Source organism: Manis javanica, chromosome 13 (assembly GCF_040802235.1).
Source record: "Manis javanica isolate MJ-LG chromosome 13, MJ_LKY, whole genome shotgun sequence".
Lineage (NCBI taxonomy): Eukaryota > Metazoa > Chordata > Mammalia > Pholidota > Manidae > Manis > Manis javanica.
The window spans coordinates 96922803-96947433 of record NC_133168.1 but is presented as its reverse complement, the minus strand read 5'-3'; the positions used below and the strand labels follow the sequence as shown (position 1 = coordinate 96947433).

The following is a 24631-nucleotide window of genomic DNA, read 5'->3' as shown; positions in this document are numbered from 1 at the left end:
CCCCCCACCCCCCCCCCGCTGCTATGACTGTTCTGGGGGAAGCCCTGTGGCCAGGGCGGATGCACCCACTTTGGTTTTGAAAAACATGTGAATCAGCGGAGAGAGAGGAATCTACATTTTCCTGAACTGGCTTCTCAGCCTGTAAAGCTGCTGCTTATAGCCACACCTTCCGTCTATCCCCAACGACCCTTTATATGGCTTTTTCACTATTTGTTAAAAAAGATCCCACCAAGGAATTGATGATACAGATTCCAAAGGAAAGCGCTCCCAAGTCTGACTTAGTCCATTCTTATCTTCTAACAGGGGTTTTCTTGGAGTGACCCTTTCACAAGGGAAGACTTCAGGGATAAGGCAAGAGAGAAGCTAGAATTCTTAGGATTTGGTTTAAATTGAATCTAACATTCAAATGGATGTATTCTTGAAAATGCGCAAAGACAGAATTTCCACATTAAGGCTCTCTCGGTTTCTGAATGTCTTGCACGGATCGCAATACACCATAAAGTAGTCACAAGCATAGTTAGTAATGTGAGGCCACACGGAACTGAAGGCAGTGGAACAGACTGGACACACAGGCATGTGTGCAGGGGCGTATCCTGTGTCCGCTCAGCCTGGTGGTTTTTGTTCCTTCTGTTCTTTTTGTCTTTGCTTGTGTGCCCACGGAGGCTGGTGCCTGCAGAATTCCCTCTGTGCGTGCTCACGGGGTCAGCAGGACCAGGACATTTAGGGTCCGCCTCAGAAAACTGCAGAATCCCAGTCGGTGGCTTTAAACAAGCGTTCGCTCCTGTTCCTCTCTCCACTGCAGAGCCCATTTTGATCCTTCACATTCTCATAGCTTTGTGTGTCCATTTGTTCCTCTGGGCAAAATGACAAAGCCACTCCATGAAAACCCAACGCAGAGCACAGAGCTGGGCGAGGAGGCAGGGCACCTGGGCCTGAGTCTCGGCTCTGGCATGTACTGTCCTCAGGCTGTGGGACATCCCTTGACCTCGCTGGGCTTCGTTTTCCCTCGTGTATTGAATGGGGGCAAGCCCGGCATGTGTTGGAAGCCGTAGTGTGCCACGTAGCGCTCTTCTGGAGCGGGGTGGATGGCCCTGCCCGGGGCGGGGCGGGGTGTGCGCGTGCGCCCTCCTCTCCCTTCCTATTGGCCCCTCTCAAGGCTTCATGAAGCGACAGTGGAGCAGGAGGTGTCGGCCCATGTCACTACCTGTGTTTGTTGTAAGGACTGACCCCTGGCAAGTCCGATGTCCTTCTCTCCTTCCCTCTCAGAGGGTGTTGGTCCAGGAAGTGCGCTCAGCTCCCATAGGGGCCCAGATGCATTCAGTCTTCCTCCCCAGACCCCAGCAGGTGACCGCAGCACGGGTGCCCAGGCACGCTGGCACTTAGCAGTGTGGGCCTCTCTGAATCATGCATCCTTTTCTGCTATTGCTCTTCCCTTTTCTGTGGTATCTTTGGACCCTTACCAGAAGGTTCTTGTAGGAGCTAGGTTTTTTTAAAAAAATCTTTTACGTCAGATAGTTTGCAACAAGCCAGAAAAGGTGATGATCTTTGATTCATTCAGAAATAAAGCATTTGGGGTGCAGGCCAGCACCTCTACAGAGCACTGGGTTGCTGAGAGAGACACGCAGACAGCGAAGTTTCTGGACTGGAGGAACAGGGACCCTCCTCGGGGGCAAACCCACCCCAGACAAGTGCTGTGTCCCCAGGGAAGCACCTTGCCCAGGAAGCAAGCACCTCCTGTGAAATTAAGTTATCTGGGGACAAAGCTCAAAAGTGTGGGCTCACCAGCCAACCAACAGCACAGAGAGCAGCTCGGTCTGCATGACCTAGAGGCGCAGCTGGCAAACCTTTTCTGGAAAAGGCCACATAGTACATATTTTTGGTTTTGCAGGGTAGACAGTCTCCAGCACACCCCTGGACCCTGCTGTTGTCTCCCAGAAGCAGCTGCAGATGTAAACGAAGGGGATGGCTGTGTGCCAATAAAGCTTTATTGATGAAAATGGTCAGGCCAGCTTTGGCCCTCAGGCTGGATTGGAATTTGCTGATTTATGCTCTGTGTGATGCTGAATTGAAACCGATTCAGACTCCTGCCTCTAAGGCACCACGAGTGGGATACAGAGCAGCTGAGACCCTGTCCCGTCCTGCCCAGACCTTCACAGTGTCTCCCCAGGGGGAAGGCTGGCTTCCAGGACCCCCCGCCCCTCCACTAGGGAGGGGCATCAGGGCCACGCAAGGGAGCGCTGCAGCTGCAAAGGCGATGACCAGCTTGCCCTCCGTCCACAAGTCTGGCTTCTACTGCTGCTGAGCAGGCCCAACCTTCTGCCCAGCGCCTGGCAGGCTCAGGGACCTTCCCAGCTGTGCTCCAGCTGTCGGCTAGGTTCCCCCAACAAAATAGGGCTCACCTGTCCTCCCTCGTGCACAGCAACGGAAATGAGCCGCCCCTCACAGAAAGCGCAGCAATCCTGTGGGTCAGTGGCGGTTCAGTTCCTGGGTGGCCTTTACGTGACTGTGTCTCCTAGTTTGCTTCTAGAAGCACCGGCTATGGCCACAGAAACTGTAATGTAGTAGTAAATATCCATAAAAGGGAATAGAAGAAACATTCAGCTTGAATGATGTGGAAATCACCAATAAGGAAAATAAGGGTGACACAAAACATGTGCTTTGTTTCAGGTCCCGCCCGTGCAGCACGCGTACCACCCCCAGGTGCAGTACATGGAGGGCGGAAACGCCGTCTACACCAACGGAGCCCTGTACGTGGCTTCTCTCTCCCCCCTCGCAAGCGGCCGTGTCTGGAAGCTTCCCTCCCCCATCTGGGGATGTGTTTGCAGGGATCCCTCGCTCTTACCTGTCGAGTGCAGTACTAGGGCATCACAGCCCTGGGGGAGATTCCAGAAATTACAGGCCATTGTAGTTTTTACTTCTAGAAAAGAAAGTCTTTAAACAAAACAAAATAAAACAGAAACAACCCCGATCCAGCTTCTAAGTCTGAAGATTCAGTCTTCGCAGTTCAGAAACCATTTCCATCCCCACTTTCTCATCCTTGCCTTTGTTAACCTCTGGCTTTTTTATGATGGTGATAGAACCTGATTTCTCCATTTGTCAAGGACTTCTAGAATTTTCTGCTTTCGAACTGTGTGACACTTGGGGCAGAAAATGGTACAGTTCCCGTGATGCTCAGTTCGCTCAACATAGTCCTTTTGCTCATTTGATCTTGACAACTCCCCCTTGAAAGTTCAAGGATCGGGCATGAGGGTTTGCTTGTGGTTAAGGGGTTGTGACCGCTGGAATTATGTGTGTTTCCATGGCACAACATTGGCAGTCACGAAACACAACACAAACAAGGGTGTGTGAAGCTGGCGAACGGATGGTTGTACCAGGGTCAACGTCCTGGCTTGATGTTTGAACTAGAGTGCAACAGGGTGTCACCTGGGGGACGGGATGGGAGGGCACACCTCCCAGAGGTCGGAGGGGCCCCCTGCCACCCAGAGGGGCCCTTCAGTACGGCTGGTGCCACTTGAGCAGAACTTAGAAATTTAAGTCTCAAATATACATGCTTAGTCATTTCATCTACATGGACGGACTTTTGGGACCACTCAGAAATTTTTATTCTGCAGTTCCATTTTTGAAAACTTTTTGTTTTGAGAGAACCATAGGCTCACAGGAAGTTGTGAAATTACTACCCAGAGTCCCATGTGCCCTTCACCCAGCTTCCCTCAGTGGTGACACCTTCATGACTAACAGGCCATAGCAGGAAAATGACATTGGAAAATACGGTTACTGGCCCTATTCTCACCCTCCAGCCTTTACATGCATGCATGTGTGTGTGTGCACCTGTATACAGTCGAGGCTGTGTTATCCACGTATGGATTCACGTGACCACGAGAAGCTGCAGAACTGTTTACCTCTGCAGAGGAGCTCCCACACATGACCCCTTACTTATGCACCTGGAATTGTTAAATGACCCACGTTGATGAGTCATCCTGTGATCCTGAATATTTTCAGACAATCGCTCGAACGTGGCGTTGCACTGGCGCTTCATGTCTGAATTGCCCACGTGCTGGGTTTCGCGGGGCTCCAGCTGGGCTCCTCTGGGACTCAGAGGAGGTACCTTCTCCCTTTCTGACAGACGGACCGCCTACGCCTACAACCCCGAGCCTCAGATGTACGTGCCCAGCAGCGCCGCCTCTTACTTTGAGGCCCTGGGCAGTGCCCAGGTGACCGTGGCAGGCTCCTCCCCCCTAGTGGTGCCCTCCCATAGCATGGTGGGCATCGCCATGGATGTCGGGGGGTGCCCCATTGTCTCCAGCACGGGAGCCTATCTCATCCACGAGGGGATGAACAGCAGCAGACACTCACTGGCCCACACCACCCGGTCTTCGCCAGCTACGGTATGTACGAGGCCCCCTTGGGCAGCGGGTTAGACCCTGACTAGACTCACAGCAGGGATGATGAGTGGAAGGCAGCTGGGAGCACTGGAGCCGGAGCCCTGCCAGCCTCCAGTGTGCGTGTGGCCCATGGCAAGTTCCACCTCTTTGAACTTCAACTGCTCCATTAGTAAGAAGAGAGGGTAAGTGGTCCACAGGGGCCGCTCTGGAAATGGCAGAGGCGTCAGTGGTGGGCACTGCTGTGGGGTCCCTGGGGCTGCTGTCGTTGCCGCCAGCCTCTAGAGGCTTGGGTCAGCCCATCACGTAAAGCCTAGACGGACCTGAACAAGAGGAAATGATGGTTACCCCCAGTGGTTATCCTCATGCTCCCAGTCAAAACAGTTACTGGCTTTAAAAACCTGTCTACTTTTAAAACACTATTTTCCATGTTTACTTTTATTTTTTAAATTAACATGGAGTAAAATTGACCATTTCTGGTGTACAGTCCTAGGAGTTTGGACGCACATACAGTCATGTAACTGCGACCGCAGTCAGGATGCAGGGCAGAACACCCTCCTGGCATCTCTTTGTAGTCAGGACCTCTCTTGACCCCTGTCAGCCACTCTTCTGCGTCACTATAGTTTTGTCTTTTTGGGACTGTCCCATGAACGGATTCAGGGAGCAGGTCACATGTGAGACTGGCTTCCGAGTTTCACTCCAGTAAGGAGCCTTTGAGATCCATCCAGGCTGTTGCAGGAATCGGTACCTCCCGCTTCGTCCCTGGGTGGGATTCTCCTGTCCCACAGCCACCACTGAGGGCCCTTTGGGCGGCTTCTGGTTTTAGGCGGTCATGCATGAAGCAGCTTTAAGTAGTTACTGCTGGTTTTTGTACGGACACACATTTTCCTCTCTTTTGAGTCAATACCTACGAGCAGGATTGCCGGCTCATACGGTAAGTGTATGTGTAACTTTATCAGAAACCACGGACAGTTTTCCTTTGTGGTTGTACCATTTCACGCTCCCCCAGTGATGTCTGAGCATCGTCCTGTGGGACCCACCTGGTCGCCAGCACTGGGTGTTGTCAGAATTTCCCATTTCGGCCACTCTAATAGGTGCTTGGTGGTGTCTCACTGGGGTCATGACCCGCATTTTCTCGGTCGCTGATGATGGTAAGCAGCTTTCCACGTGCTCTTTGCCTTTTGCACACGCTCTGGTGAGGTGTCAGTCAAGTCATCTGTCCAGTTTTTAGCTGGGTGGTTTGTTTCTTTACTGTTAAATTTTAAGAGTTCTTTATATATTCTGGATACAAGTCACCTGTCAGATATGTGATTTGCAGATACTCTTTCCCATTCTTTAGAGTGTCTTTTCACTCAAAGTTGGGTAGAATGGTTCCTCTTGCTTCAGCATTATGTTCACTATTTATATAGATTTTAGGTCATTTTATCTATATCTACAAAAAGTTCCTAGTGAGATTTTATTATTATTATTATTAAACAGCATTAAACCTGTAGATCAGTTTGGGGAGAACTGAGATCTTTACAATGTTGGGGCTTCCAATCCATGAACATGGTATATTTTCTCCATTTATTTAGATTTTGAATTCTTTAATCAGCATTTTGTAATTTTTACCATACAGCTCCCGTTCCTGTTTTTAGATATATACCTAGGTATTTCACAGTTTTGGAGCTATTATAAATAGTATTGATTTTTACATTGTTTCCAACTGTTCATTGCTAGTATGTGAAAATACAGCTGATTTTTGACCATTGCCCTTGTATCCTACAGCCTTGCCGAACTCATTGTTTTAGGTCTAAGGGGTGTTTTGCTGTCTGCAAATAGGAACCGTTTCATTTCTTCCTTTCCAACCTGGATGACTTCATTTCTTTTTCTTGCCCCTCTGCACGGCTAGGACTTCCAGTACGATGTAGAACTGGAGCGCCGGGAGTGAGCATGCCTGCCTTGTTCCCAGTCTTACGGGGGGCAGCCTGTAGTCCTTCACCCCTACATGTGACGCATGCCGTAGGTTTTCATAAATAGAGAAAGTTCCCTTCTATTCCGAGTTTTCTAAGAGCCTTTATCATAAATGGTTCTCGAACTTTGTCAGATGATTTTCTTCACTGGCGTGACCGTAAGTTTTGTCTTCTCTAGACTGTTAATGCGATGGATTATGCTGATTGATTGTTGATCAGAAAACAACTTCCTATTTTGGTGTGGGGCTAATCTCCTGAAATAGAAGGTGATGTTCTAGCCTTGTCCCTGTTCTTTTGGTCCTGATGTGTTTTGGGGTCTCCTGACATCACAGAGGCCCCTGGCTCTTGCTGTCCCCTCTCCTTCTATGTTCGAGTTCTCTCCCTGGTCCAGCTCTGAGGACAGGCACAAGGGGAGGTCACTTGCCTCCCGGAGGCTGTGACGTGTGGGCAGTGCCCAGTGCACCAGCCTGGACCTTGCTCACTTAGTCCCTTCAGGGCCATCGGCACACTGGGTCTGGGCGGCCTCAGGAGACCAGACCGTGTCCCTCAAGGGGCTGCCCGGGTGGACCTAAGGCCAGAGCTGTTAGAGCTGGTCAGGAAGCATTCCTCACAGACTACCTTAACTTTCAAGAAAATGAAAGGTTCTATGTGAGCAAGTTACATCAGTTTATAATAGTGGAATATACCAGGGTCACAGATCACACATTTACTGAGAAGGGACTTTCTCTGTGGTCCACACGACCCTGCGGCTCAGACCCCAGGCCGTCCAGCCACTGTGGCTTGTCATCTGGGTTGTTTTAGAAAAATCAAGTTTTTAAATCGATTGGAAATCCATGAGCGGGCTGGGGACTGATGGTCTCGGGTAAGAATCTGGTTCCCGACTCCACCTGCTCTGTGGTTCCGCGGCTTGTCTTTGGAATGGCGCATCTCTCAGGGGTGCTGCTGAGATCCGAGGGGCTCCCCAGCAGCCCAGAACAGGAATGGCCCTGAAATAGCAACTATAGTAAAATATGGCTCCTGTCCCCGACCTTCAATATCTGCCCGTGTTTTTTAAATTAGAATTTTGGGACTTTAAGTTAATTCTAAAAATGGAGCATGCAGACCAGAGTGAATCACCACCTGCAGCCTCGCTGGGTAATTTCAGACTTCCGGGGACTGGTTTCCTTGAGTCTCTGTTTCTGGTTGAAATTTCATCAGTTTATGAATCTTTAAAGTGAATTGCCCCAACGGTGAGTTTTAGATAAAAACTCCTTCTCCTGCACTTCCTTTTGACACCTCAGAGTAGAGACTAACTGAGGGGTCTGCGCTCGTCATTTTGGCCCAGGGTTTGGCTTTGGGTTGTGTCAAGGGGTGAGTGGGGGCTCTCGGAGTTCCGCGAGGCCAGGCCACACGAACGGGCAGCCCCAGGGGGCCACACGGTGGGAGCTGATGACGGTGGTGGTCTCCGGACCAGGCCTCACAGGTCACAGCACTCCCGTCCACGAGGATGTGGCACGGCACTGTCTTCTCAGGGCGTGGGGACCTGGCCTGACAGAGCCCCACACCCGAACACCGTGCGTTTGAACTCCTCATCTCCAGGAAATCAGAGGCCTGGCTCTCAGGTAGCGGTGGTTCTGGGTATTCAGATCACGCAGAGATCAGGGTGGCATCTGCCAGGTGACTCTGTCCGCCAGGTACCAGGTGTTTGAGCGTGTGCTCAGCAGAAGCCGGAAGGGCAAGTGCCTTCCTTGGAGAAAGACACAAATGGGTCCTGGTCTGTCTCTGGTTGTGTTCACCTGTGAAAAGAATTTCTTGAGCTTTGTGGCACCAGATGTAATTTCCAAGTATGCCCGGGAATGCGCCGTAGATTGCTTCCTCCCCAAGTGAAGAAAATCCTCACGTGCTGCTGGGTTTGGGAAGCCAGCGTGTCAGCAGCGCAGCTGCTTGGAGCACTTGGGTCTTCTTGGAAAATCCTGAGACCTCGTTTCCAATGTTAAGGACTGTGGGGCTCCCGTTCTCCATACGCATCCCTGAGATGTGCCTCCTGAAATCACAGGAATTGCTTTACTCTTGTTATCAGAAACTCAGTGCCCGCTTTCAAAGCTCAAGCCAGCCTCTTGCCCTGCCCCCCAGCCCTCGGAGGCAGGAAAGCTGCAGTTCTTGACCGCTCTCCGAGAAGATGGTCACGTGGATACGTCCACAAGCGTCCTGTGTCCTTCAGTGTGGAGTCACGGCCAGGGGAGCTGGTCCATGGCCCCTGTGTGTGTGGCCTGGCTTCTGTCCTCATGGCGGCCCTCCTGGTGGCCCACGGGGCTGGTGAGACACCACCCCTCACATGACCGTCAACCGCAAAACACCTCTTCCCCACAGTCTGCATTTTCAGTGAAGACGCAGAACATCTCGACCGCACTGTGACCTCGCGTGCACTGCCCGTCGGCTAGAAGCTTCCTCACCCTCCGCACATCAGAGCCTTTGTCCAACTAGCATAGCAAAAACTTGCCTGCAAACACGTATTGTTTGATCAAGGACTTCTACCAATAGCATATCAGCATTTTTTCTAAAATATTTATCATCGCTTCATGCTTTAACTTAACAGACTTTTTTTAGGCGCAGTTTTAGGTTTACAGAAAAATTGAGCAGGAATAGATTCCCTTATATAAAGGGAATCCCTTAAATAGAGAATTCCCTTAAGGCCCCCACCCCCACTCAGTTTCCCTTATTACTAGTTTCTCTGAGAGTCTGGTTGTGTTTGTTATAATCAGTGAGCCGACACTGACACCTTATTATTATTATTAACCGAAGCCCTTGGTTGACAGTAGCTTTGCTCTTTGTGTTGCACATTCTGTGGCTTTGCACAAGCATCCTGTGAGAGCACCACCTCTGCAGCCAGATTTGCAGGTTTCTGTGCAAAGGTGGGAACAGACCTGTTTACTCAGGGGCATCACTTTGAAGGATAGAGCTGAAGTTCTGGCCTCTGTTCTGCCTTTAGTGACAAAATGAAAGAATGCCACACCGGAGATTTTTTTCTTTCACAAGTATTCTGAAAAAAAAAAAGAAAAGAAAAGAAAAGTCTCAGTGAATTTACCAGTGAGCCATTGTTCCTGTTTAGAGCGGCACACACCCACTTACCATGTCAAGGGTGACTGTGGACAAATGGGTCCTTAATCCAATGAAATCCTCTCCCGCTCTTCACCCATTTCTTATTTCCGTCTATTTTCTTTTATGGCTGCATTTGCAAAATGATCACAGTGTGTGGCCCTGGGTTGGATCCTGATCCAGGCAGAGGACATTGGTGGGGTAGCCGATCACACTTGCATAAGGTCTTCTGATTGGTTAGTGGTGTTGAGGTGGGGTTCATTTCCAGGTCTTGATGCTTGTACCGAGGCCACCGAAGGTGCTCACATTTCGGGGGGCTGGCTGAAGGGCAGCTGGAAAATCTCTGTGCCATTCTTGCAACTTTTTGTTGTGTAAGTCTGGAATGGTTTCCAGATGAAAAATTAAATGTTTTCTTAATTGGTTAAAAAGCAGAATCACATTGTTTAAAGTTGTAGGAACTATAAGAAAAACTCAATGTTAGCTGTCAAAAATGATTCCCCCTGTGACCCAGAAAGGACAGCAAATGAGGACTGGCTTTCTTTATGCCATCTTCTTCTGTTTGAAAGTTTAACCACATGGCTGCATTACGTTAGAAGTTTTTTTAGAAAATTTTGCTATTATTAACATACAAATTACATCAGCAACATTATGGTTACTAGACTCCTCCTATTATCAAGTCCCCCCCACAAACTCCATTACAGTCACTGTGCATCAGTGCAGTAAGATGCTATAGAATCACTACTTGTCTTCTCTGAGTTACACTGCCTTCCCCGTATGCCACGCCCCCCCCACATTATGTATGCCAATCGTAATGCCCCTTTTCCCCCCTTATCCCTCCCTTCCCACCCATCCTCCCCAGTCCTTTTCCCTTTGGTACCTGTTAGTCCATTCTTGGGTTCTGTGAGTCTGCTGCTGTTTTGTTCCTTCAGTTTTCCTTTGTTCTTATGCTCCACAGATGAGTGAAATCATTTGGTGCTTGTCTTTTTCTGCCTGGCTTATTTCACTGAGCATAATGTTCTCCAGCTCTGTCCACATTGTTCCAAATGGCAGGATTTGTTTCTTTCTTATGGCTGAATAGTATTCCATTGTGTATATGCACCACATCTTCTTTATCCATTCATCTACTGAGGGACACTTAGGTTGCTTCCATTTCTTGGCTATTGTAAATAGTGCTGCGATTAACATAGGGGTGCATCTGTCTTTTTTAAACTGGGCTTCTGCATTCTTAGGGTAAATTCCTAGGAGTGGAATTCCTGGGTCAAATGGTATTTCTATTTTGAGCTTTTTGAGGTACCTCCATACTGCTTTCCACAGTGGTTGAACTAGCTTACATTCCCACCAGCAGTGTAGGAGGGTTCCCCTTTCTCCGCATCCTCGCCAGCATTTGTTGTTGTTTAGAAGTTTTTTATTAAGGTAAAATTTATGTAACATAAAGTTAGCCATTTGAAAGTGTATAATTCAGTGGCATTTTGTGCATTCATAGTACTGTACATCCATCACTTCTATACCTAATCCTAGGCAATTTTTAAAAATCAGTTTAAGAATAAAGTATAATACATCTGGACCACGTAATCCCAGTGCTGCCGGGCGGCTGTGTCTGGGGCGGGCTCTCCCTACGCACTGAAACCTCAGCCTGGATGGGGGAGGGTCCTTGACTCTGATGGAGAAAGAATTTTCGAACAGGTCAGATGAGTGTGGGTGAGGAAGGAATCCATTGAAGCGAGAGCAGCAGCGAATGGCAGCAGCTGTGCAGGCACCAGAGAGCAAGAAAGAGCAGCGGCAGGGAAGGGAAGCACCTAGAACTCCTGCTCGGCGTGGGGCAGATTCTGTGCCAACTCCCGAAGCCAGGGTCACCTGGTATCCACCTGCTTGAATCTGCAGGGCGTGGAAACTAACTAAGCGCCCCCCCCCAGAATCTGGGGGAGCCGCAGAGCACTGGAGGGAGTGAGATGATGTTCTGAGAACTTCCCAAAGCAAAGGAAGGGGATTTTCAGGAGGCTCCTAAGGAGCGTAATCGTGCAGCTGCAGTCTCTCATCGGGGTCCCCCGGGCAACGGGAACTTGCAAACCCAGATCAGAGGTCTCAGCAGCCCATCCCTACTTGTCTGAAATAGAACAGAGAAAGAGAAGACTTGTGCTTAAGTCTAGAAAATTGAATGAAATAGCAAAGTAACAAAGATGCTCACCACAGGAAGAGCGCAGAGACAAAATGCAGCAAGGTGAGCAGTGAGAAGCTTTATTAAGGCAAAGTACACACTCTAAGGAGGGGGGGTGCGGCTGGCCTCAGAGGAGGCGAGCTTAAGGGCTTAGGATCTGTCTTTTAAGGCTTTCAGGGATGGTGCAAAGGGCCAGGGGTGTAGGCTTGACATGCGGTCTCATGATGTCTGTCTTGTGGGAGAGACAGTATGTCGCCATCCACAGTCAGTCCCTAGATATTCCGTGAGACAAACGTAACCCAAGGAACTTCCTGACCCTGTTCTCCGAGACAGTGGTTATTCTCAAGCAGTGGGGACGCACCGCTTCGGGCTGCTTGCCCTGCCTTAAGCCAGGGTCAGCTTTTGGCCGATTATCATAAATATGTTTGGAATCTCACCTCCTAACCCCCTGGGTTTTGAAATGGAATCTTAACCTTAAGATGGAGTCCCTTCCTGCTCTTACGACACTATTTATATCTCAGCATTTTTCATCACAGGCAGGATGATGAGAAATGAAGAAAATTTTAAGAAAAAAATTAGAAAAAAAAAATTTTAATTGAGAAAAGAAATGTTTTTTTGATTAAGCAAGTTAATCATCACGTTTGTCCCATGTCCCTGCTCTTACAATTACTTGGTAGAATTATGGGGTACCGCAGGGGTGCCAAACTACAGCCTTCCTGCCAAATCCAGCCAGCTGCCTGTCTGTGTAAATAAAGTTTTATTGGCGCACAGCCATGCCCACGCCTTCACATACTGCCTGGGGCTACTTCCCAGCTCCTGGGGCAGAGTTGAGCAGTTGTGACGGAAACGTCTGGCTCACAAAGCCCAAAATATTTACAATCTGGCTTTTTTTAGGAAAAGTTTGCCAACTCCTGATCTATAAGAACTGGCTCAGAAAGACGGTTACTGCAGATTAAGTGATAAACAGCGAAACAATTTCTATTACAGTCACAACTGAGGGAAAAATAATTCAAGCAAGTGTGAATGTGATGAAATGCAGCTGTCAGGTGTGCGATGGGCTGTCAGTAAGGGCGTCCTCTCCTGAGTGGGAATTGGGTGGGGGCCGGGGAGAAGTTGAGGCAGGCTGGGGTGGGGCAGGGCAAGCAGGGCGCCCAGGGCCCCACACTTAAGGAGCTGCTCCCCTCCAGGCGGCACCCCTGCCCTGGCACCACGTTGAGAATGAGCTCCTCGTTGACTTTGGTGCCCTGCGGGCCTCATGGGCCCCACCCCAGCCCTGGCCCTGAACAGATACTTCTGTGTCTCTGGCCTGATCAGATTTTTGTATGGCAAGTACATATAATGTCACTGACATAATTTTTAAAAGTTTACTTAGCATAGTAAAAATAGAAACACAGATTAAAAATGCCCCATTGCCCCCACTGCCCCAAGCCGGCCTCCTCTCCCCAGCAGCAGCCCCGCTGTTCTCATCTTCCTACGCCGTCCTGAACTGCGGGGTTTCGGGGCAATCCAGGTGTGATCCTGTGGTTTACATCCCCGCCTAAGGAGCCAGAGGGTTGCCCCAAAACATGCAGGCTTTGTCTCCACCTCCCTCTGGCCTTTCCGGGGAACCTCCGCCCTCCGCACTTCCAGTCCCAGGAGTCCTGGTCCCATATCAAATTATGGCAGCCTGGAGATGCACGGTGTTGCTGGCCCTTTGCAACTTATCTGGAAGGTCCTTTGAGGGGTTGTCGTGTTATAAATGGAATGACTGGGCTGGGGCTAATAACTCAGAGGAGCGCCCTGCAGCCTGCCTTAGGGGGCACGAGTCAGTGCCAGGTCAGGGGGCATCTTGCTATGACTACACATGAACGGAAAAGCACTTTTTAAATAAGTAGCTAATTTTAATATAATTAATTTTAATATATTAAATATACTTGGGAGCCGTTAAACCTTCTTGTCTGCTCTGTGCTCCTGTGTTAGGTTCTTAGGACACTGTATCTTTGATCACAAGCCCTTACACATTTTCTGGCCTCCTTCCAAATGAGCCCTGAAAGCTTGAAGTCCTGTAATAATTCATGTAGCAGAAAAAATGATATGCAACGGTTAATGAAAAGGAATGCATGCTACACTGCACCGAATCAAAAATAAAAGGTTAAGTCAAGAAATAGATGAGCAAACGCACACATAATACTAACATGTGAAGGATGCTACCAGAAGCTCAAGAAACAGGAACCATTTAGGGCAGGCGGCCTGGGCCTGGGGCGCTGGGGCCAGGGCACCCCCGCGGCCATCCTCGGCCCTCCCCTGCTGTCTGTCTGACTTGTGTGCCTGTGCGTGTAGCGCCTTGATACAATTTTTTGAAGAGTAAAAAAGTAAATTCCGGTCAAACATAAAATAAGCATTCATTTGAAGCATGTTTAAAGCCTAAACACTAATTTCTCCATCCACTGAGCGGACAGAATGAGGCGTTTTTTCTCGTACAGTAGGAATCGCTCCCGGGGTTTCAAGTTCAAGCGCGAGATGCCCTCGTGCCCTGCGGCTGGACGGGGACGCGTTGCCGCAGCGCCCTCTGCTGGACGCATGTGCGCACTGCGCCTCGACGCCTCCGGCAGGGCATCAACCTCCCTGTCTGGCCAGGAGGGGCTTGGGGGTGTTTTCCTGACTTTCACAGCCTTGAGATGTTTACCCGACAAGGAGCCACCTTCTGGGATTCCACTGTGCATTTAGGTAGTTTTCTGTATCTATTGGCAGGCTTGTTCAGACCCTATTTAACAGTCCTGGGAGTTTGAAGGTGGTCTTAGGAAGCAAGTCTCAATTTGTATTTGATACAAATTACTCGTAACTCCATGGTCCTCAGCAGTCTAAAGCGCGTCCTGCAAACCTCCGGGTGCCCTGAGACCCTTTCAGGGGCTCCACGAGGTCAAAACTGCTTTCGTAATCCTCTAAGCCATTAGTTGCCGGGTTCCCTGGGCCGATATCTGCACTGATTGTACAAAACCAACATTGTTGAAACAGCAGGACACGAACCAAGGCAGAGGCGTCAAACACTTCTAGAAGCCACTGCATCCCTCACCATCCTGTGCTCAGGGAAAAAGGAAAAGTAAAGAGAAATACCAAATACAGTTCTTTTCATGGTCCTTGATGAAGCAGTAAAAATTTCTACCTTTCTTAAATCTCAATCCTCGGGTACCCATCTTTTTAATATGCTGTGTGAAAGAAGGCTCTTTAGCTGCCGGCCACAGGACCGTGACCGTCCCAAGGAAAGGCCCCTGTGCAAATGAGTTCTGAGCAGCACCAGCTACTTGTTTTACGAGATGCTGTTTTGCTTGAAAAACATAACAGACAAATGGTGGTGGTTCGGACTCGGAGATTTGCCAGATACGCCTCGAAAATAAACGGCGTGAGCCTGACAGGCCCTGGAGATGACTGACAGATTTTGTTGGCACTGTGTTTTCAAACCAGAAGAAATAGGGAATTTGAAGAGCTAGTGTCTTTGCAATGAGGTTAGTAGTGATATAGACTAGTGTGGTTTTCCAGTACCGTGCAATGAAGTGTGTCAGCATTGAAAGCTCTGCGAGGGCAGGGAACCAGTATGTTCCAAGTGACTGGTGCATGGCGTTATGAAACCATACATGTGGGTGAAATAGCATTCGAACTGCAAGAGAGACTAATGGGTTTTTTCATCAGTTACGTGTTTTTTATGGAGGTAAAATTCACTGTTTTAACCATTTGAAAGTATGGGAGTCAGTGGCATTCGATACATTACAGTGTTGTGTGACCGTTACTCTATCTAGTTCCAGAACATTCTCACCGCCCGGGAGGGAACCCCTTCACCAATTAGCAGTCATCCCCTCATTCCCTCCTCCTCCTTCGGCCTCTGGCAGCTAATCTGCTGTTTCTCTCCGTGGATTTGCCTTCTCTGGACTTTTCACAAAATGGGATCACGTACGATGTGACCTTTTGTGTCCAGTGTCTTTCACGGAGCAGTGTGCGTGCGCGTTCAGGGTCCACCCACATTGTCACACGGATCACTACTTGGGTCCTTTTGGTGAAGGATTAATATTCCGATGTACGGATATACCACATTTTGTTGATCTCCCATCTGTGGTTGACATTTGAGTTTTTCTGCCTTTGCTATTATGAATAATGCTGCTGTAAACATTTGTGTACACCTTTTGTTTGAACATGTTTTCAGTTATCTTCTCTATATACCTAGAAGTGGAATTGCTGGGTCATGTGGCTTAACTGAGTTTATATTCAACTTTTTGAGAAACTGTCAGCCTGTTTCCATTCCCACCAGCAAGGTTGGAGGGTTCCAGTTTCTCCGCATCCTCACCAACACTTGCTCTTATTTTATTTTGCTTTTTATAGCCAAATAAACAACACTAGTGGGGGTGAACTGGTATTTCACTGTGGTTTTGGTTTGTATTTCTCTAATGACCAGCGATGTTGAGCATCTTTTCACGTGCTCATTGGAGACATGCCTGTTCAAGCCCTTTACCTGTTTTTTAATTGAGTCATCTTATCATTTTGTTGCATTGTAAGAGATCTTTGTAAATTCTAGATACAAGACTCTTAACCAATTTGCAAACAAGTTCTCCCGTTCTATGAGCTGTCTCTTCACTCCCTTGATAGTGCCCTTTAATGTACAGAAGCTTTTAATTTTGATGAAGTCCAGTTTATATTTTCAAGTATTTTCTGTCTTTTATTCTGTTTTTGTGTTTTGGTGTTAGACCTAAGGACCCATTGCCAAATTCAAGACATCAAGATAACCCTATTTTAAATGATTTCCTGTATGAGTTTCAGTTTTAGCTCTTACATTTAGTTCTTTGATCCATTTTGAGTCGATGTTTGTACATAGTGTAAGGTAAGGATCCCACTTCATTCTTCTGTATGAGGCTATCCAGTTATCCCAGCAGCATTTGTTAAAAAGTTTATTCTTTCTCCTTTGAATGGTCCTGATACCCCTGCCAAAAACCAATTGACCACAGAAGTATGGGATTATTTTGGGATTCTCAATTCTAATCCACTGATAAGTGTGCATCTATATGTCTACCCATATCCCAGCACTGCACGGTTTTGGTTACTTGTAACAGTGTAAGTTTTGAGATCAGGAAGTGTAAATTTACAACTTTGTTGTTCTTTTTCAAGCTTGTTTTTGCTCTTTGGGGTCCCTTGTAATGCCCTATGAATTTTAAAATCAGCTTGTCCATTTCTGAAAAAGCAGTTGGAAGTTTAATGGCCAATTTCAATATGGAATTGCACTGAATCTGTGTATCAGTTTGGGAAATAATGCCGTCTTAATATGAAGGCTTCTAATCCATGAACATAGGATGCCATTCTGCTTATTTAGACCTTTGATTTCTCTTAGGCATGTCTGACAGTTTTCAGTGTTTCAACTCCTTGGTTAATTTAGTCCTAGGTATTTCATTCTCTCTGATGCTGTAGTCATGGGATCATTTTTTTCATTTCATTTCATAGTGTTCATTGTTTAGAAATATAACTGATATGTGTGTGTTGATCTTATGTCCTGAAAATTCAGTGCATTTGTTTATAAGCGCTCATAGTTTTTTGTCAATCCTTCAGGATTTTCTACATTTAAGCTCCTGTCACCTACAAACAGAGATATTTTTACCTCTTCCTTTCCGATCTGGATGCCTTTCATTTCTCAGTACTGCGGGATCGCCCTGGCTAGACCCTCCAGTACGGTGTTGACGAGAAGTGACGAGAAGTTGATGAGAGGTGGCGAGAGCGGGCGTCCGCAGCAGTGGTGGGGAGAGGTGACGGGCGGGCCGGTGACCCCTTGTTCCTGAGTTCAGACCTGTGGCACCTTCTGAAATACACGTTCTATCTGCTTTTTTGCATAAGTGCCACTGAAGTTTTGTCTCCCCTGGTGCTTGGGGAGAGACAGCAAACACTTTGCTTGCATTTCCTTCCATTGCAGGACCTGGCCTTTCGTGGTGGGCGCCCGCAGATTTAAATTTTTACGTCCCCTGTACGAGGGCAAGGTCAGATTCAGCGTGTACGAATGCGGTGGTGGCCACCCACAACTGGGTGTTTCCTAGTTTGTGTAAACCTGCCCCACCCCCTCAGCCCCTGGCCTCCGTGGGGTCCTTACAGCCCAGCTCAGAAGCCCTCGCCCGGGAGGTCCTCTCTGTTAGACTCTCCCCTGCGACTCTGCTCTCATTTCTGTGTAAACCCCTTTGTGCAGCTCACACTTCCTAAGCATTCGGGAGCTTATCTCTGTGCTGTGTCCACTGGCCCGGCCCAGGTCCTGCCCCTCTGATGCGTAGGGGTCCTTGGCCTCGGTGGCACTTTCCTGAAGCATCCAGGAGGGAGAGAGGCCCTGGGCTTCATGATGGGACAGGCTGACCAGAAGCCAGGGGCACCACCTGTCCTTGGGGTCTGTGGTTCTTCTGTCTCTTCCTGGCACCAGGCGGCGGGCATGGGGAGCAGCGGGCGGTCAGGAGGCTGGCTGTGGCTGCACTTGAACTTGCGCAGCAGCTCAGTCTTCATGCGGCGTGTGCACGCATGCAGGTGTCGTGTCCAGACTCAAAAGCCAGTGTTCCCAGCGTGACTTCATTCTGCTGCTTGTGCCCACGGGCTCGGGGCTCCTCCGCATGCATGAGGTGACACCCCTGGCCACAACTTTCCCTCGCAGCCTAACCCGTCTCCTCCCACCCGCCCGCATCAAGCCTCATTTCTATTTTGTAGGCGCTTGAGTCATTATTTGGATATTAATAAAAACAAATCTTGGCTGATGCTAACCATCTGATGTCCTTTTTTTTTTTTCCATTTTGTTTTGTTTTGTTTCTGCACACGTTTTCTTTAGCTTGAAATGGCGATTGAAAACCTCCAAAAAAGCGAAGGGATCACATCACACAAAAGCGATTTACTCAACAGCCATGTAAGTGTGTTGTCGACCTGCCCTGGTGGCCTGCCCTGTGGTGCTCTTAACCTTTGGGGCATTTTAAAAATAAAAAGAAAGACAATGAAATGACACCTTTCAAATGGTGATGTGGGGGGAAGCAGCCTCCGACTTAAATCCTACACCCACCAAAAACTCCTTTCAGCCACATGGGCCACGGAAGCCAGCTTCCTTGCTCATAAAGGTAGCTTATAATAGTACCTGCCTCTTCAGGGGGCTATGGGGGTAAGTCATTGAATCTGTGTGACATACTCCCAACAATGCCTGGCAGATACGCATTATAAATAAACTAATAACTAAAATAAGCAATAACAATGAAAAAAGTCACAGGACTGTGGGTGCCAGGATGATTCTTAGCTAAGTTTCCTGTGATTAGCAATTTTGGGGGAAAGAAGGTAATTTAAGAAAAGTGCAGACCACCAACTCCTACTGACTTTTGCTGTGTAGGATCTTCCTCCCCCACTTTCCTCCCGAGGAGAATGTGAGGGCAGTTTCCATGCCAGGAGGTCACTGGGCAGCCTGTGGGGCAGGCTGGGACTGGAGCAGGTGACTGGCTAAGAGTCTTTATTTCCTGACTGTGGCCCCATCAGGACCTTGACACTGGCTGACACTCAAGGCAGGGTGTTGCGCAGAAGGCAAGTGATTCTGGGGTAGACGCCCAGCTGAGAAAAGATCCAGAAACTTCCGTGCCTAATGGGTTGGCACAGGCATGGCCGGCTGCTCCAGGCCCCATGACCCAGGGCCCCACGCTCATCAGCCTCAGAGGCCGCTCACTGGGGGGATTAGTCACATGCGTGGTCCTTAAGCAAACAGTAACGCACAGTGGGTCCCCGCGGAGCGTGCCCCACCCCAGCCCAGTGGGTCATGGCCTCCATGTTGCCCACGATGTCACCCCTGTGGGTGGATCTGGGGAGGAGATACCCTAGTCGTGAACTCAGAGCACACTGTGTGCAGGAGCCTGCAGGATGGCCATCTCCGTTTAGCAGGGGCCAGACACTTCTCAGCTTAGAGCGCACAGGTGGCCTCCAGGGCCCAGGCGCTGGGTCAGCCACAGGCACAAGCCCCAGGCAGGCGGTGCCCGCAGGAAACCCCAGGTGTCTGCAGGGAGGTGCACGAGCCGCTTGCCTCTGGCTGCGGGATGTCTTCCGGCTTTCTAACGCTTTCCCTTGGGAGGCCGACTTTCTGTGGCAGCTTCCCTACGGCTTCACGTTCCCGAGCCTACTTCCTGAGCAGGAAGAATCTCCTCATGTCTGTTCCTCCCTGGTGATTGGCTGAGTTGCCTTCTTCCATCAGGAGCTGTGGGAGGCAGGGTCTGGGGCTTGCGACTTAGAATCAAAGACAACAAAAATAAGATCTTTCCAAGGAGCCACCCACACACACTGGAGTAAAACCGACCAAGAACTCATCTTGGCAAACTGGACAGCTGGCGAGAGTGGAGAGCGGAAGACCGTGGGCATGCTGGCGGACAGGGTGGGGGTCCCGCAGACGCCCCGCACATCCGTCAGCCGTGAGGCCTGCCCTCCGGCCTCCAGCCGGGCTCACTCTGACCGTTGTTGGAGGGGCCGCCTGCGGCCGGCACCGGTCTCGCATTGGGTGATGGCAGCCACAGTCCTGGCTCCTTGGCCAGCCCATCCCTGGGTCAGACGGGCCTGGCCGGGGGGCTGCACTCCATGGGCCTGTTTCCCTGGTGGCCTCCCAGACAAAGCCTGGCTGTGATGCCCCCAACACGGTCGGTGCTGAGCACCTCCTGCAAACAGGAGCTGGGATAGGAGTGCGGTCCGGGGCAGGCGTGAGGAAGCACACCCGGATCAAACCGAAGTGGCGCAGAGCTGGGCGCTGAGGCTCAGCGGGACCGGGTTTGTCTCCTGCGCGATGCGCTCCTGTGGCATGGGCAGGGATGGCGAGTGCCCAGAGCTGGGGCCAGACAGCGCCTTCCAGGCTCAGCCAGCGTGGGGTCACCTCCAGCTTCCCAAGGGGTGCATCCAGCCTGGGGGCTGGGGGGAGCAACCCGCCATGGGCAGAGGCGGGCCCTGTGTGGTCGCTGAGGTAGATCTGGGCGTGACTTGGTGGCATGAGGATGAGGGGTGGTTGTTTCAGAAGAAGGAGGGGAAGTGGGTGAAAACACCTCCACCCCCAGGTGCACTTCAGGTGCAGCTGCTGTCCCACCAGGCCTGGGGCGCCTTCGGTCAAGAACCTCCGCTGCAAGCAGGAGAGGGGCCTCAAGCATTGGGGTGCCTGCTGCCGTGCCACCCCTCACATGCCGTCTCAGAAGCCCCTACCCCTCGCTGGCTCAGGGACCCCATACAGTCGCTGTCATGGGGAGGCAGCCACTCTCTGCTAAATAAACTCTTACTTCTAACACCTGGGGGTGTGGGGACCTGTTTTAGTTGAATTGTATCCAGATGGTGGGACTTTGTTTTTTTAATCAAGAAACACAGATTGCCAAAGATGATACATGCCTTTGGCTGGGGGCCGCCTGCGGGCTGGCGTGGTAACAGAGCTGTAAGGACACAGCCACGGACAGGGTGGGGCTTGGCTAGAACACAGCCTCGTGCAATGGGCCCCTGGGCCAGAAATTGCTCCCGGTTGTCGTGGTGTGTGCCTCTGGCAGTTGTCAGGGCTGGACTGCTGTCTTCTTTCAGTATTCCTGACCTTCCTCGCCGCCTTGCTGACCCCAGCCGGCTCCTGGCGGGAAGGGCCGTCTCCCCGTGGGCGTCACTACCTAGGCCCGTGCTCCCGCCGCCCTCCTGCTATCACCCCACTCAGCAAGGGCAGCACCGGCTCATTCGCGGGTCGCCAACTTCCAGGCCCTTCTCGGGGCAGCCATCCGAGCGTGACCACGAAAGTTTAGGTCAGATCACGGCACCTCCCTGTTCAGGAGCCTCCAGGACCACGCAAGCCGATCAGAAGGGACCGGGCATCTGGGGGCCGCTGCGGTCTGTGGCCGGTGTGGTGGCTCCGACAGACCTCCCGCCTCCCTCCGCGAGCCTGCTGCAGGATCCTGCCTCAGGCCTGGTTCCTGCGATTGTGGCTCCTGCCTTCATGCAAACCCCTCTCCTGCTCAGGGCCTTCTGGGTTCTCGCATCACACCTCCCTCCGTCAGAGCAAGAGGCACTGCGCTCGGGGCCCCGGCGCCTGCAGGGCTGAGCTGCCGAGTGCACGGCTCAGACCCTTCTGACCCCCTCCTGACCTCTGGGGGCAGCGACGTGGGCTTCACAGTCTCTCGGCCTGCCATTGGGCCTAAGCACACAGCCTCGCACATAGCCTTGTGAGGGTTTGGCTGGTTTTGGGCTGTCCTTCCCGCCACCTCCATCTCCACTGCTTACTGTGGGGCCACTGACTTCTCTTTGATCTTCCTCTTTTCCCTGGCGTCAGAATTTATCTCCATCCCTGTAAGTTTAAGAGGTATTTGGTGTTTAAGTGATCATGAAGATATAGCCTAAGAGCCTCAGTCACATGCAGATTTTTATAAATTAAGTCAAGGAACCTGAATACTGAAGGGATCACTAAATGGGTGACGAGAAGCTGGTCATTAACGTGTCCAGCATCTCTTGGCCCAAATCAGGGGCAGTAGATGCGCATTTTTTCATCAGGTCAGTGGGGGGAAGGTGTGTGATTCTCTCAGTGGGTGCACGCTGGCGCTTGGGGGCGGTCGCAGCAAACACATGCGCCTTCCCCTTCCCAGGTCCAGTGGCTGCTGGACAACTACGAGACGGCTGAAGGCGTGAGCGTCCCCAGGAGCTCCCTTTACAGCCAGTACCTTCGGCACTGCCAAGAGTGCAAGCTGGACCCTGTGAACGCTGCCTCCTTCGGGAAGCTGATCCGCTCCGTGTTCGTGGGGCTGAGGACGCGGCGGCTGGGCACCAGGTGGGTAGATGGGGAGTCTGAGCCCCTGCCCCCGTCTGCCCCCGGGTCCTGACTCCCCTCTCTCTGGGGGAGCTCGGCGCTGCGAGTCTGGGCAGTGCCGGCCCAGCTGGGGCCCGGTGTGTGCTGCGGCCCGGTTCTCTCCTGCTGGCGGGGCATGGGGTTCCTTTTGGCTCTCTTTTCACTTGAAATTTTCATAACAGGTTTTTTAAAAGCAGCCCCTGGATTATCAGGTAGAGTGGGACTTGCTGTTTTGTGATGCTTTTGCTAAGCTGGGCCAGGCCACCACGGCCTGGCCTGGCCATCAGCAGCCAGGGAGCATCGCGTGCCAGGAACGATGTGGACGCCCCCCCCCCTCCCTGGGGGAGAGCATACGAAAGGCCATTCCTTGCGTGGCCATGATCCGTAACACCACACACAAGCGGGGGTCGGGTCAGGAGCTGTGGGCATCCTGGCCATCTTTAAAAGGCAAGACTGTAGAGCCGAGAGTATATGCAAACCTGACCCTATTCCCTGCCACCTTTAGGACAGACAGATATACACAGAGGACATCCGGAAGACAGATAGACACCCGCCCAGACAGACACACAAGAGAGGGGGAAAAGGGCAGAGAGGAGAGGGGACCCCTGGTCTCTGGTACACGGCCACCCGACCTCCACCCTCGGAGTGTCGAGTGTCCCAGATGCTAACCTCAGGCTAAGGCTTCCCCCGGCACTGGCTAAGCTCATCTGGAAGGACCCATGTCCCCCCACAGAACCTTGTTGCCCGCACAGGAGAAATGGCAGTGCAGAGCCCGTGTCTGCCCCTCAGTGCTTCTCTACCGACGAGGGCCCTTTGACCTGTTTTCTGAACCAAATCTTTTAAAGCCCTCATCACCGTTTCTCCCACAATAAGCAAATGTCCTGTTTCCCAAACCATGCAGTCTTCCAAATTATGTTGCTAGGTGATTGAAGGGGACAGATGATGGTGGTAATAATGTAGTAATTAGTCCATGCCAGGTGGAACAAAACTGAACTGGTTTTCCCACTGCAGGACTTCTCAGTGCCTTTATCATACTAAAATTCAGGAGGGAAATCTTTGCAGAGGAAGACGTTGTGTACAGAATTTCCTAAACCTCTCTGACCACAGAGCAGCTCAGGGACGTTTCCTACGCAGTCCAAGGAACACTGAACCCAGAGTCCCAGTGAGGGCCACGCCGGAGGGGAGCCCTTCTTGGCGTCCGGGGCATCTGCACAGTGCTCACCCTGGGATGTTGGTTTCCAGGGGCAACTCCAGGTATCATTACTACGGGATCCGTCTGAAGCCAGACTCGCCCCTGAACCAGCTGCCGGAGGACACCCAGTACATGGCCATGCGGCAGCAGTCCACCCATCAGAGGCCGAGGTGACCTGGCCCTGGGCAGCCCAGGACCCACTTTATGGGGTGGCAGTGGGAGTGGGGGTCTGGGTTTCACTTGGGCACATAGGGAGACATGTTTCTCAAGTTTAAGCACATGCATTCAAGGGAGTCTGCATCCTGTGCTCGAGAAACGATCCGGGCCCCAAGACATGGGAGAATGAAGGCTCATCATAACAGCCTGCAGAGCCCCCTTTGTTGAAAGTAGACATCATTTTCTGGAGCGATTTTAGGCTGAGCAAAACTGAGTGGCAAGCGTGGAGTTCCTATGTCCCCAGCCCCGCCTGCACAGCCGCCCCCACTATCAACCCGGGACCAGCTGGTTCATTCGCTTCGGTGGATGAACCCACCGGGGCCCTTCATCAGCAGCCGGAGTCCCTGGTTCACCACAGATCGTACATTTTGTGTTCTGTGTATTTGGCTACAAGTTTTGGAACATTACAGACACACACTCATACATACACCCTAAACCGAATCCTACTCAGCCTCTGCTTTTTGAGCCCCTGCTGGGTGGCGCTGCTGGGGCCTCACGCTGTCACGCGGCCCCCGCCCAGGTCCGGGCCGGCCCAGAAGACGGACAGCCTCGGGGAGAGCTGCTCGCACAGCAGCCTGCAGAGCACGCCGGAGCAGGCGATGGCCGCGCAGAGCCAGCACCACCAGCAGTATATAGGTGAGCGCCGCCCCGCGCAGGGCCCACCCAGCAGGCTCGGGGCCCCGGCACTTCCACGTGCTCAGGGTTTTGGCACCGGCGGCACCCACAGGGGTGCTTTCCATAAGCAGTTTTTTTGGATAACACCTTTCCCGTTCCATAGAAAGTCCTAGACAAACCTTCTGTGGCACCCCTGCGAGTTTAGAATAACCAGCATGTGCCCCAAAGTTAATGTATAAAGTGGCCATCGGAAAA

General features: G+C 51.0%; 1 protein-coding gene across 9 annotated transcripts in view; it reads left to right on the top strand.

The window, feature by feature from the left end:
* RFX2 (regulatory factor X2) overlaps window positions 1–24631 on the top strand; it is a 72571-nt gene that overhangs the window by 38982 nt on the left and 8958 nt on the right. For 4 of the 9 annotated variants that reach the window (XM_037018355.2, XM_037018353.2, XM_073220521.1 and 1 more), the window contains 6 exons: window positions 2668–2747; window positions 4124–4385; window positions 18373–18447; window positions 22154–22335; window positions 23596–23715; window positions 24213–24397. In XM_037018355.2, coding sequence (XP_036874250.1) covers window positions 2668–2747; window positions 4124–4385; window positions 18373–18447; window positions 22154–22335; window positions 23596–23715; window positions 24213–24397 — 904 coding nt within the window. Of the gene's footprint in view, window positions 1–1266; window positions 1345–2667; window positions 2748–4123; window positions 4386–17526; window positions 18170–18372; window positions 18448–22153; window positions 22336–23595; window positions 23716–24212; window positions 24398–24631 lie in introns of those variants that run through there. The other 5 variants (XM_073220524.1, XM_037018356.2, XM_037018357.2 and 2 more) reach the window with 5 other exon arrangements.